The sequence below is a fragment of the Balaenoptera ricei genome, chromosome 9, assembly GCF_028023285.1.
Source record: "Balaenoptera ricei isolate mBalRic1 chromosome 9, mBalRic1.hap2, whole genome shotgun sequence".
NCBI lineage: Eukaryota > Metazoa > Chordata > Mammalia > Artiodactyla > Balaenopteridae > Balaenoptera > Balaenoptera ricei.
In genome coordinates, this window is record NC_082647.1 from 50,188,621 (window position 1) to 50,201,054 (window position 12,434).

A 12,434-nucleotide genomic window follows, 5' to 3' on the forward strand; every position below is an offset into this window, starting at 1 on the left:
GTGAGTATAACCAGGAAGAGAGAATATTTGCTATGTACTCAAATTATAGCATTTGATTTGGGGGAAAAATCATTTTATGTTTTACTAGGTACGAATAGGGGTAGGCATTCTTATGTAGGCAAGAATTAATATGCATCAAAATTCTTGAAGAGTTAATCCAATGTAAAGAAGCTTATATGATTTATTTGATATTCCTAACTTCTCTTTCAGGGGTTTATTGCACTTATTTATAACAGTTTCCTAGTCCATTCATTATAGAATGTAGGTCGAAAAATATTGCCCTTTAGAGTCCATTCTGTTACATAGTATTTGTATTATGTACATAATGTATTTGGGAACATAATATATTAAGATATAACGATACAGAACATTATTTTGCTCTTGAGATTCACAGAAGGAGAAGAGGGACTAATCTATGGAATGGATCTGAAACAAAGATAATAGACTTGGATTTAATTAATTTGGGTAATTAAAAGTATACTGAATCTATGAGATCTGATACTTGATTTTTCTAAAATGGATTACTCACTGCTTTTTCCCCTTTACTTTCCGTAGGGAACCAGTTCCCTCCAGTTGCAGCACAGGACCTTCCTTTTGTGTTAAAGGCTGGCTACCTTGAAAAACGAAGAAAAGGTAAATCATATGATTCTAATGAAAAACCTAAAAATCTAAGACTCTAAGAAACCCTGATGATATTATCCAAACCACAGAATACAGCTTTTAGCTCTAAATAATTTTTAATAACAAAATAAAACATTTGGTCAGGTTTTTTGTTGTCAACCTTGGTTATTTGTAGATGATTCAGGAGCTGTTTCCTGCCTCTTGGAGGAGAGCTGTGGGCCATGACTGTATTCTCAAGGATGAGATTTCTCACAGTTATCCCACCCAGCTGAGCAGTTGGTTATCTGTACCTGACCTGGCGTACGCCATGTTTGCTACGGTTCAGATCAAGCTTAGCATATTGTCTGCCATTTTCTGTTATTCATTCAGTGTTCCTCTCCATTGGCTATGATAATTGGGAGTTGACCATATGGTCTCACTCTTTCAACCCCAATATATAATGAAAATGAAATATGGAGGTGGTGTTATGATATGGGAAATGAAAAGCAGAAAGTCCCTTCATTACCATTCTGCTTATCTCTCAGGTAGTCCCTTTGGGCCTTCCTATTTATATTCCATTTGCTTTTCTTAGCTTTCTTAGCTGAATTTTAAAGCTGAAAGAGATAATAGAAATAATCTAGGTCAACTCCTCCTCCCTCTTTTTTATGACAGATGAGAAAATGAGACCCTGATGAATCAATTATCTTAAGGCTTTATAGTCAAATACCTTTCTGACTGTTTCCTGTCAGGAAAGTTTGTTAGCCATGTAGTTGATCCCATAAATGTAGCAGTTCCATCTCTGCTGTAGTATATTCCTTTTTTTCTCTTTTTTTCACATCTTTATTGGAGTATAATTGCTTTACAGTGGTGTGTTAGTTTCTGCTTTATAATAAAGTGAATCAGTTATACATATACATATATCCCCATATCTCTTCCCTCTTGCGTCTCCCTCCCTCCCACCCTCCATATCCCACCCTCCATATCCCACCCCTCTAGGTGGTCACAAAGCACCAAGCTGATCTCCCTGTGCTATGCGGCTGCTTCCCACTAGCTATCTATTTTACATTTGGTAGTGTATATATGTCCATGCCACTCTCTCACTTTGTCCCAGCTTACCCTTCCCCCTCCCCGTATCCTCAAGTCCATTCTCTAGTAGGTCTGCGTCTTTATTCCTGTCTTGCCCCAGGTTCTTCATGACCATTTTTTTTTTTTTTTTTTTTTTTTTTAGATTCCATATATATGTGTTAGCATACGGTATTTGTTTTTCTCTTTCAGACTTACTTCACTCTGTATGACAGACTCTAGGTCCATCCACCTCACTACAAATAACTCAATTTCGTTTCTTTTTATGGCTGAGTAATATTCCATTGTATATATGTGCCACATCTTTATCCATTCATCTGTCGATGGACACTTAGGTTGCTCCCATGTCCTGGCTATTGTAAATAGAGCTGTAATGAACATTGTGGTACATGACTCTTTTTGAATTATGGTTTTCTCAGGGTATCTGCCCAGTAGTGGGATTGCTAGGTCATATAGTAGTTCTAATTTTAGTTTTTTAAGGAACCTCCATACTGTTCTCCATAGTGGCTGTATCAATTTACATACCTAGTGTATTCCTTTTAGCTTTGTTTTATGTTTTGTTTTTTGTTTGTCTCTTGGAAAAGAAGATACAAATTATTTAGTCATAGAATTTTACAGCTAAAAGGAACCTTAGAAATCATATTAACTAACTTTTCCTTTTACAAGAAGGGAATTGCATTATATTTATAAAGGTAATATATATTATCTAAAATGTTCCTTTTCCCTCTTTATTGTAGATCACAGCTTTCTGGGATTTGAATGGCAGAAACGGTGGTGCGCTCTCAGTAAAACAGTGTTCTATTATTATGGAAGTGATAAAGGTAGTATTGGCGTTCAGTTATATTAGCTTCTATTGCATGAGGGTTTTTGTGGGGGGGCATTTTACTCCACCCTCCTACCTTTGGGGTGCAGAATAAGCTGAAGACAAATGGAGAAAGAATAACTAAAAATTTTAATATTATAGCCTAAGGGTAATTAATAATTCTGTTATTTGACAAATGCTCCAAATTCCAGAATGCCCTAAAAGTTAACACAATTGTGTTTTATTGAATTAGGAAAGAGAAAAATAACTTTCATCCGTGTGGCCTTTTACCTCAGGAATTACTGATATTTATCATCCAGGCTGTAGTTGTAGAATTTCTTCAGGGTTGTGGGAGTTTTGAAGGGAGGAAAAAATGTTTTTTCCTTAAAATATTTTAAAAGAAAAATTTAGATAAAATGAAACGTGTGCAACACCTTTCTCAGCTTCCTTTATGGATTTAAGTAACAGCAAACATCTATCAAGGTTACTGTTCTAAGCACCTTAGCTGTCTAAGCACTTTAGCTATATTAACTTGGTTAACTACAGCTTTGTGAGGTAGGTACCATCATTAGTCCCACTTATTTTACTGTTTGGAAAACTGAGGACAGGGAGCTTAAGTAACTTGTTCAAGGTCATGGAGCTGGTAATGGCAGTTCTGGGATTTGAACGGAGGCCTAATGGTAAGAGTCCGCGCTCTTAACCACTATTATCACTATATTAATTTAGAAACGATACATTTTGTAACTTCACTTGCTAATTAATAACTTGCTCATAGTTCACATAATTTTAAGTTCATTATTTGAACAAATAAAGCCGTAAAATACTGACATTTAAAGAATATAAGCTTTCTTAGTTTTGCTTTTATCTAGGAAAAGCAGGTCAGAAGTTGAATCTTATAAAGTAAGGGTTGTACATAAATAGCTGACATTCATTTCCAGAAAGGACACTTAAGGAGAAGAAAAGATGTAAAAGTTCAATATTACTGAATATAAACTTTCCCATGAAATTGTTTCTTATCAGTGTTGTTTGGAAGTTTATATTTCATTTGACATTATTTGCAGTTTGTAGGGGTTTTTTCCTTATTATAAAATCAGGCAGATATGATTGTTGTATTTCAGATAAATTTTAAATACATGCATGATGCTAGAAGTTGGTCTCACCTTTTGGTTAATGGGATTATCAAGTTGAGAATTAACTTAGTGGCTAGTTTGCATTCTGTCACTAATTTACAATATGTTTGTAAGTAGAAATGGAGTCAGTGAAATGTAAACTATAAACAGCTATCAACAGGTAGCCTTCTTTCTTCTGCTAAGTCTTAAGTAGGTGATTTTATCAGAAAATTTAGCGTCCAAGTTCAATTATGATTATCATAGGTCATAAACATGTGTTACTTTTGTACAGTATTGTGCATTGAGATCAAGATTTTGCTCTTCCATAAAGAAATGTCTTCTATTTCATAAGACCAGGGGAGGGAGGTTTAAAATCCTTGTGACTTTGGTTCAGTTAGTCTTCTCATTTCTAATTTCTTTAAAAATCAATGAATACTAATGTCTGTTTCCTTCACTCCTAGTCCTAACTGGTATATACCAACAGTTAGGTCGAAGATTAGCAAGAGTTTTCCCAAAATCTAGGGAATGTTTATATTTATTTCAAAGGCTAATAAATAAATTCTAGTTATTTGGAGGAGATACTAGTTAAATTCCCATTTCTATTCTTACTTGATGAGGCCTTGTGGTAATAACATTCTTTGTAATTTGTATTTTAAGTACTTTGTGATCCATTTAGCCACTCTACCACCGCGGCTTTTAAAAAATTACTATTCTCGCATTCGCTTTTTACGTGGATCTTTGAGGATCTGGTTTATATTTCCTTAAACTCTTCCCTATCTGTCACTATGAAGCCTCCTGTTTCCATTGAGATTTCAGATCTGTTTTTAGTGGTTCTTTGGAATTCTTGGCCAGTTCTGCTTTTAGGGACTTGGGGGAAAAAAATCTATATTTAGACAGTTTTTAACTGCTTGTTTGGCATGATTTTAATTTCCTTCCTTTGTGTCCTTTTCTTTCCAAGAAAGTGTACATGTCACATGAAATTTTTGTTTTCTTTTGTGAGATCAGATAGCTGATTTGTACAACATTGTTTACTGTATATGTGAACCACTTTACCTAAACTTTGGAAAGAGCTATTTAGATAAATGAGAACTATAATCCTCCAACTAAGTAGGATTTAGATAAATGGATTGTAGAGGCACAGAGGAGTTGATACCACTTACTAGGTTAAACTGTACTTTGTTACTGTTTGACAGATACATAGTTCACATTTTCTAACTTACGGTATGTGCCAAAAAACATTTTGACCCATCAAGATAATAATGGCTTAGAAAGAGTAGTTCCAGCCTGTAGGGTAAATAATACTCTTAACTTTGTACCCCTAAATATTATCTGTATTTATTATTCATGGCCATTTGGGGACTTTAAGTTTTATACACACACACACACACACACACACACACACACATATATATCTTAACATAACATACTTTATTACTTTCTGAAATCACATCCTTCCTTTCATCTCTTTCCTCTTCATTTGAATCTCATCGTCATGAATCTCATTTATCAAACTTCTTGGGTCCTAGATGCTCAGACTGCCATCAAGGTAGTCCTTCACTCACTGATTTATTCATTTTTTAATTTGGTAAACATTTATTGGGTACTTGATAGATCCTGGGCATGGGGGATCCAAAGATAATCCTGCCTTACAGGTACTCACAGTTGGAGTTGTGTGGGTATCAGTAAGAGAAGAGAGGAAGTCATGGGATCACTCGGGGCTGGGCGGGTAATTTCAATGCGGTAAAATGAGTGACTTAAATAAAATATCTTTGGATCACAAAGGGGGGGTGGGTAATTGCCTGGGGGAGTTAAGGAATACTTCCTAGTGGAGAGGATCCTTCATTGGGCCTTAAAGAATGAGGAGTTTGTTGGATGAAAAAGGGTAAAATGGGCATTCCAGGCAGCAGAATGGCAAAGATTCTGAGTTTTGAAAGGCCTTGGATGAGATCAGAATTGGAATCAAGGCAGAGCATGTGAGGGGAGTGAATGAGGAGAGGGTGTATAAAAGGCTAAAAAAGTGGGTTAGGATCAGATTGACAAGAGCCTTATGAGAATAAGGTCCTTGCTAACTATTTTATCTTGAATATGGCTTTTAAGCATAGGGCTTTATGACCAAAATTGGTTTTTAGGAAGTAATTGTGATAACATTGTGGGGCATGGATTGGAATGGATAGAAACTGGGTCAGCGGGATCATTTAGGGGGACACTGAACTAGTCTACACAAGAGAGGTTATCACAGGAAGCTGAGAGGCACATGGAGGATTTAGTGCAGGCCCCTCCGGCTCCAAAGCCATGTTCTTTCCACAACTTGGTAGTTGGCAGCCCTTCCAACACACCTGTAAATGATGGCCCATTTAGGAACCTGTTCCAAACTCATGTTTTCAGGGTTTTGTTTTTTGTTTTTCTGTTTAACCTCCATATGATCTTGAATCAGCATTATGAAACTTATCTCCTCCCACTTTTAAGAGGGGAGTAGTTAGTTTGTAGTATCTCTTTCCTTCCCACTTAAGGGGTTTTGCTACCCCTACCCCAAGTCCCCAATTAAAGAAAAGTCTAGTGCCATCTAGTATGTGGCAGCTGCAAGTAGCCTTGGTCCTACCAAGAGTCATTCTAAATGTATATCAGAAGTTATTTATTATATCACGTGGTTGTAACTTTTTCATTGTAGTATCTTTTCAATGTATAATAAAAGTCAGAAAATTGGGCTTAATACAGATAATTTAAACTAACAAAACTTTTACGTTGGCAGGGAAGTAAAATTTTTCATTGAAATTGACCTCTCTGCTCTCTCACTTCCCTCATTATTTCATCACTGATAGGAAAAATAGGACATAGCTGTTCAGTGTGGATGACAATTATAAAGTGTTTTGATAGCATCATATTTCTCTTTTAATATTTAAAATTATTGTTAAAGTGACAGTGTTTGTATAATTGGAAGTTCTGTTGTTTTATAACAAAAACTTTAGTAACACCCATAAAAGCTTACCTTTTTTCCTGGTTCATTTGATAGTGGGAAATTCCTGGGTCAGGGCATCAGCATTTTATAATTATATTATGAATATATAAAAAATATGTAAATTAAATCTGATATTTAAAAAATTCATACTATAATTTTGTTTGTGTAAAGAAGGATAATATCTTTGTTATTCCTTAAGAAATAGAAATAATTTTGACATGATAGAAATGAAATAATTCTGATATGCAAATACTAACTTTAAACTCTATCAAAATAAATGTTAAATAAAAGACCTTTATTACCCTGTAGCAGTACAGAGAAGTTAAAATGTACATCTGATACTTAGAAGGACTTCATCAACATGAGGAAATATTCATGTACAAACTAAGTCCTATTTAAAGGTCTCATGATGATGAGTCCTGTTGGTTTGCAATAAACCAGGACACAGTTTGATTTAAAATATATCTATACATCTGTATATAGATTGAAGAGATGTGTGTGTGTGTATACATAGATAGATTGAAAGTAATATATTTTCAATAGATCTGCACTGCTGTAAATACATAGATATATAGATGTTACTGTATCTATCTGTGTATAATAGATACAGCAACATCTGTAGCAGTAAATATTCTTTGAAAATCTATGTGCCGGGTATTATTAATGCTAAGTGGTATCATACACTGGCTCAGAGGAGTGGGCACAGAGGACCCATGAAACAGTACGATATGCAGGAGCCGGCTCACTGGGGCAGTAGGTGAGTGAGGGCTGGTGAGACTGGAAGAGGTGGAGCCAAGCTTGTAAATTCCCTGGTCAGGAGTTTGGCCTTTTTTGTCTAAGGGACAGTTAATGTTTCTAAGCATTGCAGGTAAGTAGATGGCATGACAAACTTTGGATGTTGGAAGGATCACGTTGACAGCTGTCAGAAGAAGGTAAGACTGGAGGCAAGATGTGTTTTGAAGCTGAGAGTGGCTGGGAATCCAGAGAGTTGTTGAGCACCTTAAGTGCATGAAGGAGCCGCAGGTTATGTTTTTAGCCATTCTCACGTTGCATGGGTAGTAACAGTGTCATTAATTCTGTAATTATCGTAGGAGGCTCTAAGAGGATAACATGTATAGGATATTAAGATATTCTCTGTATAATGTTTATCTTTTCTTAAAAATTTATTTAATTAATTAATTTATTTTTGGCTGCGTTGGGTCTTTGTTGCTGCGCGCAGGTTTCTCTAGTTGCGACGAGCGGGGGCTGCTCTTAGTTGCGGTGCGCGGGCTTCTCATTGCGGTGGCTTCTCTTGTTGTGCAGCACGGGCTCTAGGCACGCAGGGCTCAGTAGTTGTGGCTCGCGGGCTCTAGAGCACAGGGTCAGTAGTTGTGGGGCACGGGCTTAGTTGCTCCGCGGCATGTGGGATCTTCCTGGACCAGGGCTCGAACCCGTGTCCCCTGCATTGGCAGGCAGATTCTTAACCACTGCGCCACCAGGGAAGCCCCTGTATAATGTTTATCTTAACAATAGCTGTATGTATAGTCTGATAGACCATATCATAATTATTATCTGAATTTCAGTTGTGGAGGAAAACAGTAGGTATAGCCAAAAAAACTAGAAACATGGTTTTAAATTCCAGTCTACAAGAAATTTAATTTCTTGTAATTTATTTATTCTCCATTCACAGCTACCTCATACTACACTGTTTTTTAAATCAAGTTTCTTCCTATGGTTGAAAGTGTGTGGCGATATACAAAAACCACTTGGTTCTTATGCTTGCAGTGTACTTTTTTTTTTTTTTTTTGGCTGCTGTGTTTTGCAGAATCTTAGTTCCCTGACCAGGGATTGAACCCAGGCTTTTGACAGTGAAAGTGTGGAGTCCTAACCACTGGACCACCAGGGAATTCCCACTTGCAGTGTACTTTTATTTTAAAGAAAAAAAAAAGGTTTTATAAATACCTAAAATTTCCTGCCATCAGACCGTATGAGCGAAACTTTTAATTCTAACTAAAGTGCTTCCCTTTGGACCCATACATATTGCCTATGTTTGTTATTCAGAGCCCTTTGGGGCCCTTAAGTAATAAATATATATGGCATACAGTATTTTTCACTTAAAATAGTAATAATTTGATATTTCCTCATGGTATAACTCAGAACACTGGAAGTATATTTCAAGTGACTGAATTAGCATTGGCAGCTGTATTTCTGTGAGCTATATAAACAAGGAAAATGTTCATGTGTCTTTAACTGAGGGCCCAGAACAACTTACTAATCAGTTGGATAAAGTTTAGTGGGAGGTTTAGTATTAATGGGCATGTTTCCCTCTTTCTTACTAGTGAGCATTAATACTTATGGAAATAGCATGAGTTATTCACTAAGAGGGAAAGGCCTTTTTAAATATACGAAGCAGATATTATCAAAAATTTCTGAACACATTTCATATCTTTCTGTTTGCTAGCCATTTGTACTAAATTAGCATTATTGCAGTCTGACTGGGACACACAGGTGGCCCGGCCAAGCCAGGACTCGTGATGTTGCCTTTGTGCACTGCCACCAATCAGTGAATGCCACTGCTAACAGAAGTGGATTCTGAGCTCTCCCCTGATTCTTTTGTTATTCAGTTCAGATTTAGGTCCCAGGCTGGAGCATCTACTTGACTGATCTGCAACAGGGAAAATCTAAACCTCCCTCCAGCCTCTGTGGTGGGAAGTTGGCTCTGCCCCCTGATGATCTCAGGACTAAAATAGGAAAGATACTTAGATGCTGGGCATCCTCAAGTGACAAATACTCACAACTCATAGGGATGCTAAATGATTTAGAATTATTTAGTTGCTATATTTATACTATATTTTAAATGATAGGAGAGTGGTTGGTGTTTTAAGCATATTTTCTGAGAGCCAGCAAAAAAGAGAGAAAGCAAGCATATTTGCAATGAAACTAGGACTGACTGGGTTTTGGAAGATGACAGTAGGGTGGAGGGAGAGAATGTGGTGTCAGTTGATGAAGAAAAGGGAGAAATTAAGAATGATGCTCAATTTTCTGGTTTGGGGGCTTCAATTAATGGAGGTACCGCTTATTGAGAAGGAGGACATGACAAGAAAGATCACAAGTAGAGTGGGAGTGGGGATAAGATGATCTCCATTGTGGGCAAGTTATATTCATTGTGCCTATAGGACATTCAAGAGATGAAACATGTATAGTGAGCAGGTGAAGATTTGGATATTCAGTTCTGAAGCTGGACTGAAAATAGAGATTATGAGTCACAAGCATATTGATAGGAATTTAATCCCTGGGATTGGATGAGGTTGCCCGGTGAAAACTGTAAAGCAGGAAAAGAACAGGATTTAGAACATAACCCATCATGGCTGTTTAAGAGATAGGCAAAGGTACCAGAGCCCATAAAGCAAGCTGAGAAAGTTGGGCCCAAGTTGCAGGAGGAAATGCAAGCTATAACGCTTATCATCTCTACTGAGACTTCATAAATTACATGTTCTAAAACAGTGGTTTTTCAAACATTAGTGTGTATCAAAATCACCTGGGGTGTTTGCTAAAAACTTAGTTTCCTGGACTCACCCCCGGGGAATCCTATACAGCAAGTTCAGAGTGGTAGCCATTTCTATGTTCTTAACAGGCATCCAAGATGATTCTAACATAGGTGATTCTTGAAATACACTTTGAGAAACACCTTTCTAGGAGACAATGTGAAATGGTTGAAAAAGCAAGGTTTTAGAATCAGACTTACGTTAGGGTCCTGGCTTTTACTACTTTGGTTGTGTGGCTGTAAGCAAGTTGTTTAAGTTTTTTTTTTCCCCGTCAGTGCTGGGGATATAATAAATACCTTCTTTGTCTTAGAATTATTACAAGGTATATATGAGATTGCTGTATTAAATTTCTGGCATATAGAAGGAGTTCAGCAAATAAGGTCTGTCTTTTTGGGCTTCCCTGGTGGCGCAGTGGTTAAGAATCTGCCTGCCAATGCAGGGGGCAAGGGTTCGAGCCCTGGTCCAGGAAGATCCCACATGCTGCGGAGCAACTAAGTTGGTGCGCCACAACTACTGAAGCCCACGCACCTAGAGCCGGTGCTCTGCATTTTTAAAAAAAGAAAAAAATAAAGAAAAAAAAAAAAGATCTTTTTGGCACTTAAAACCCCCAGAACACAGCTGTAAACCTAAAGCCAGTGAAAAAGTAGGAGGAAATAGCATCATTAACCTCATACATTTTGTTCTGTAAGAGATCAGAGCCAACTGCTTTTTACCTCGAACCTACTGAATTAGAATTGTGTAAAATTAAGTTACTGATTTAATAGATTTCATTATCTAGTTTCTCCTGGCAGCCTTTAGTGCTGTAGACATTAAATTCGAACAGCATTGATATAGGCAAAGTTAAAGTGTGAAATAGAAGCTGAGGAAAATTTAATAGAGGGACAAACACCTCAAAAATCCTGAGGGTATCAACATGTTGTAACATACTATAAAAACTAATACTCAAATTAATACTACTCGATCATCAAGAAAAAATTAAATTACGTTTAACAGAGTTGTTTGAAATATTTCAGAATGATTTCAGTTATAAAAACAAACATTTTGGGGCTTCCCTGGTGGCGCAGTGGTTGAGAATCCGCCTGCCAATGCAGGGGACACAGGTTCGAGCCCTGGTCTGGGAAGATCCCACATGCCGCGGAGCAACTAAGCCCGTGTGCCACAACTACTGAGCCTGCGCGTCTGGAGCCTGTGCTCCGCAACAAGAGAGGCCGCGACAGTGAGAGGCCTGCGCACCGTGATGAAGAGTGGCCCCCACTTGCCACAACTAGAGAAAGCCCTCGCACAGAAGCGAAGACCCAACACAGCCAAAAATAAAATAATTAATTAATTAATTAAAAAAAAATATGTACTTAAAAAAAATTTAAAAAAAACAAACATTTTAGAGAGTTTTGGCACTTAAAAGAAATAAACTTATGCAATTTGAGAAGTTCACTTAGATAAAATATTTTATTAGTCTACTATAGTTCTGGATAAATGAACTTATATGACCTTACTTCCCATTTGATTGGCATGTAACTATTTTTAAGTCAAGTGTCTTTGAAACTACCCCAGAAAGCACTGTCGAACTAGCCTATATGTAAATTGCTATAGATTGCCATGTGATGCTAAGGTTTTCTCTTTCTTCTGTGCCTTGAAGAGAAGCTAATGTAAATGGAGAAGAGCGGAGTCTTAGCATACCCATGTCTGCCCATTTTGTGTCATGAACTTCCTATCTCACGTTGGCTAATTGGAAATATGGCTACTTTATGGTTATGGATTTGCAAAAGCTACTGAGAGTTATGAATTTTTCTTTCCTCCAACTGGTCCTTGAAAATCCTGTTTTTTTCCTGAGAAGTTTAAGGAAATCTCTCAAAAGTATCCTGTATGGCTTTGATATTTGCTTCCAACTACTTCCATTTTTTTTTTTTTAAAGTTATACAATTTTTATTTATTTATTTATTTATTTATGGCTGTGTTGGGTCTTCGTTTCTGCGCGAGGGCTTTCTCCAGCTGCGGCAAGCGGGGGCCACTCTTCATCGCGGTGCGCGGGCCTTTCATTATTGCGGCCTCTCTTGTTGCGGAGCACAGGCTCCAGACGCGCAGGCTCAGTAATTGCGGCTTACGGGCCTAGCTGCTCCGCGGCACGTGGGATCTTTCCCAGACCAGGGCTCGAACCCGTGTGCCCCGCACTGGCAGGCAGATTCTCAACCACTGCGCCACCAGGGAAGCCCCTACTTCCATTTTTTATCGTGAAAATTAAATCCTTTTGCAGTGTAGTGAATCACTGACTAATATTCCTGGAGCACTTATATCTGTACTGGGTGTGTGGGAAGGTGTGTGGGGTGTCTGTTTCAGTGGCAAAGGGGGAAAGGTCTGGTACA

General features: G+C 37.6%; 1 protein-coding gene across 4 annotated transcripts in view; it reads left to right on the forward strand.

The window, feature by feature from the left end:
* SKAP2 (src kinase associated phosphoprotein 2) overlaps positions 1–12,434 on the forward strand; it is a 307,658-nt gene that overhangs the window by 239,228 nt on the left and 55,996 nt on the right. For all 4 annotated transcript variants that reach the window (XM_059933743.1, XM_059933742.1, XM_059933745.1 and 1 more), the window contains 2 exons: positions 556–633; positions 2,421–2,504. In XM_059933743.1, coding sequence (XP_059789726.1) covers positions 556–633; positions 2,421–2,504 — 162 coding nt within the window. The remainder of the gene's footprint in view (positions 1–555; positions 634–2,420; positions 2,505–12,434) is intronic.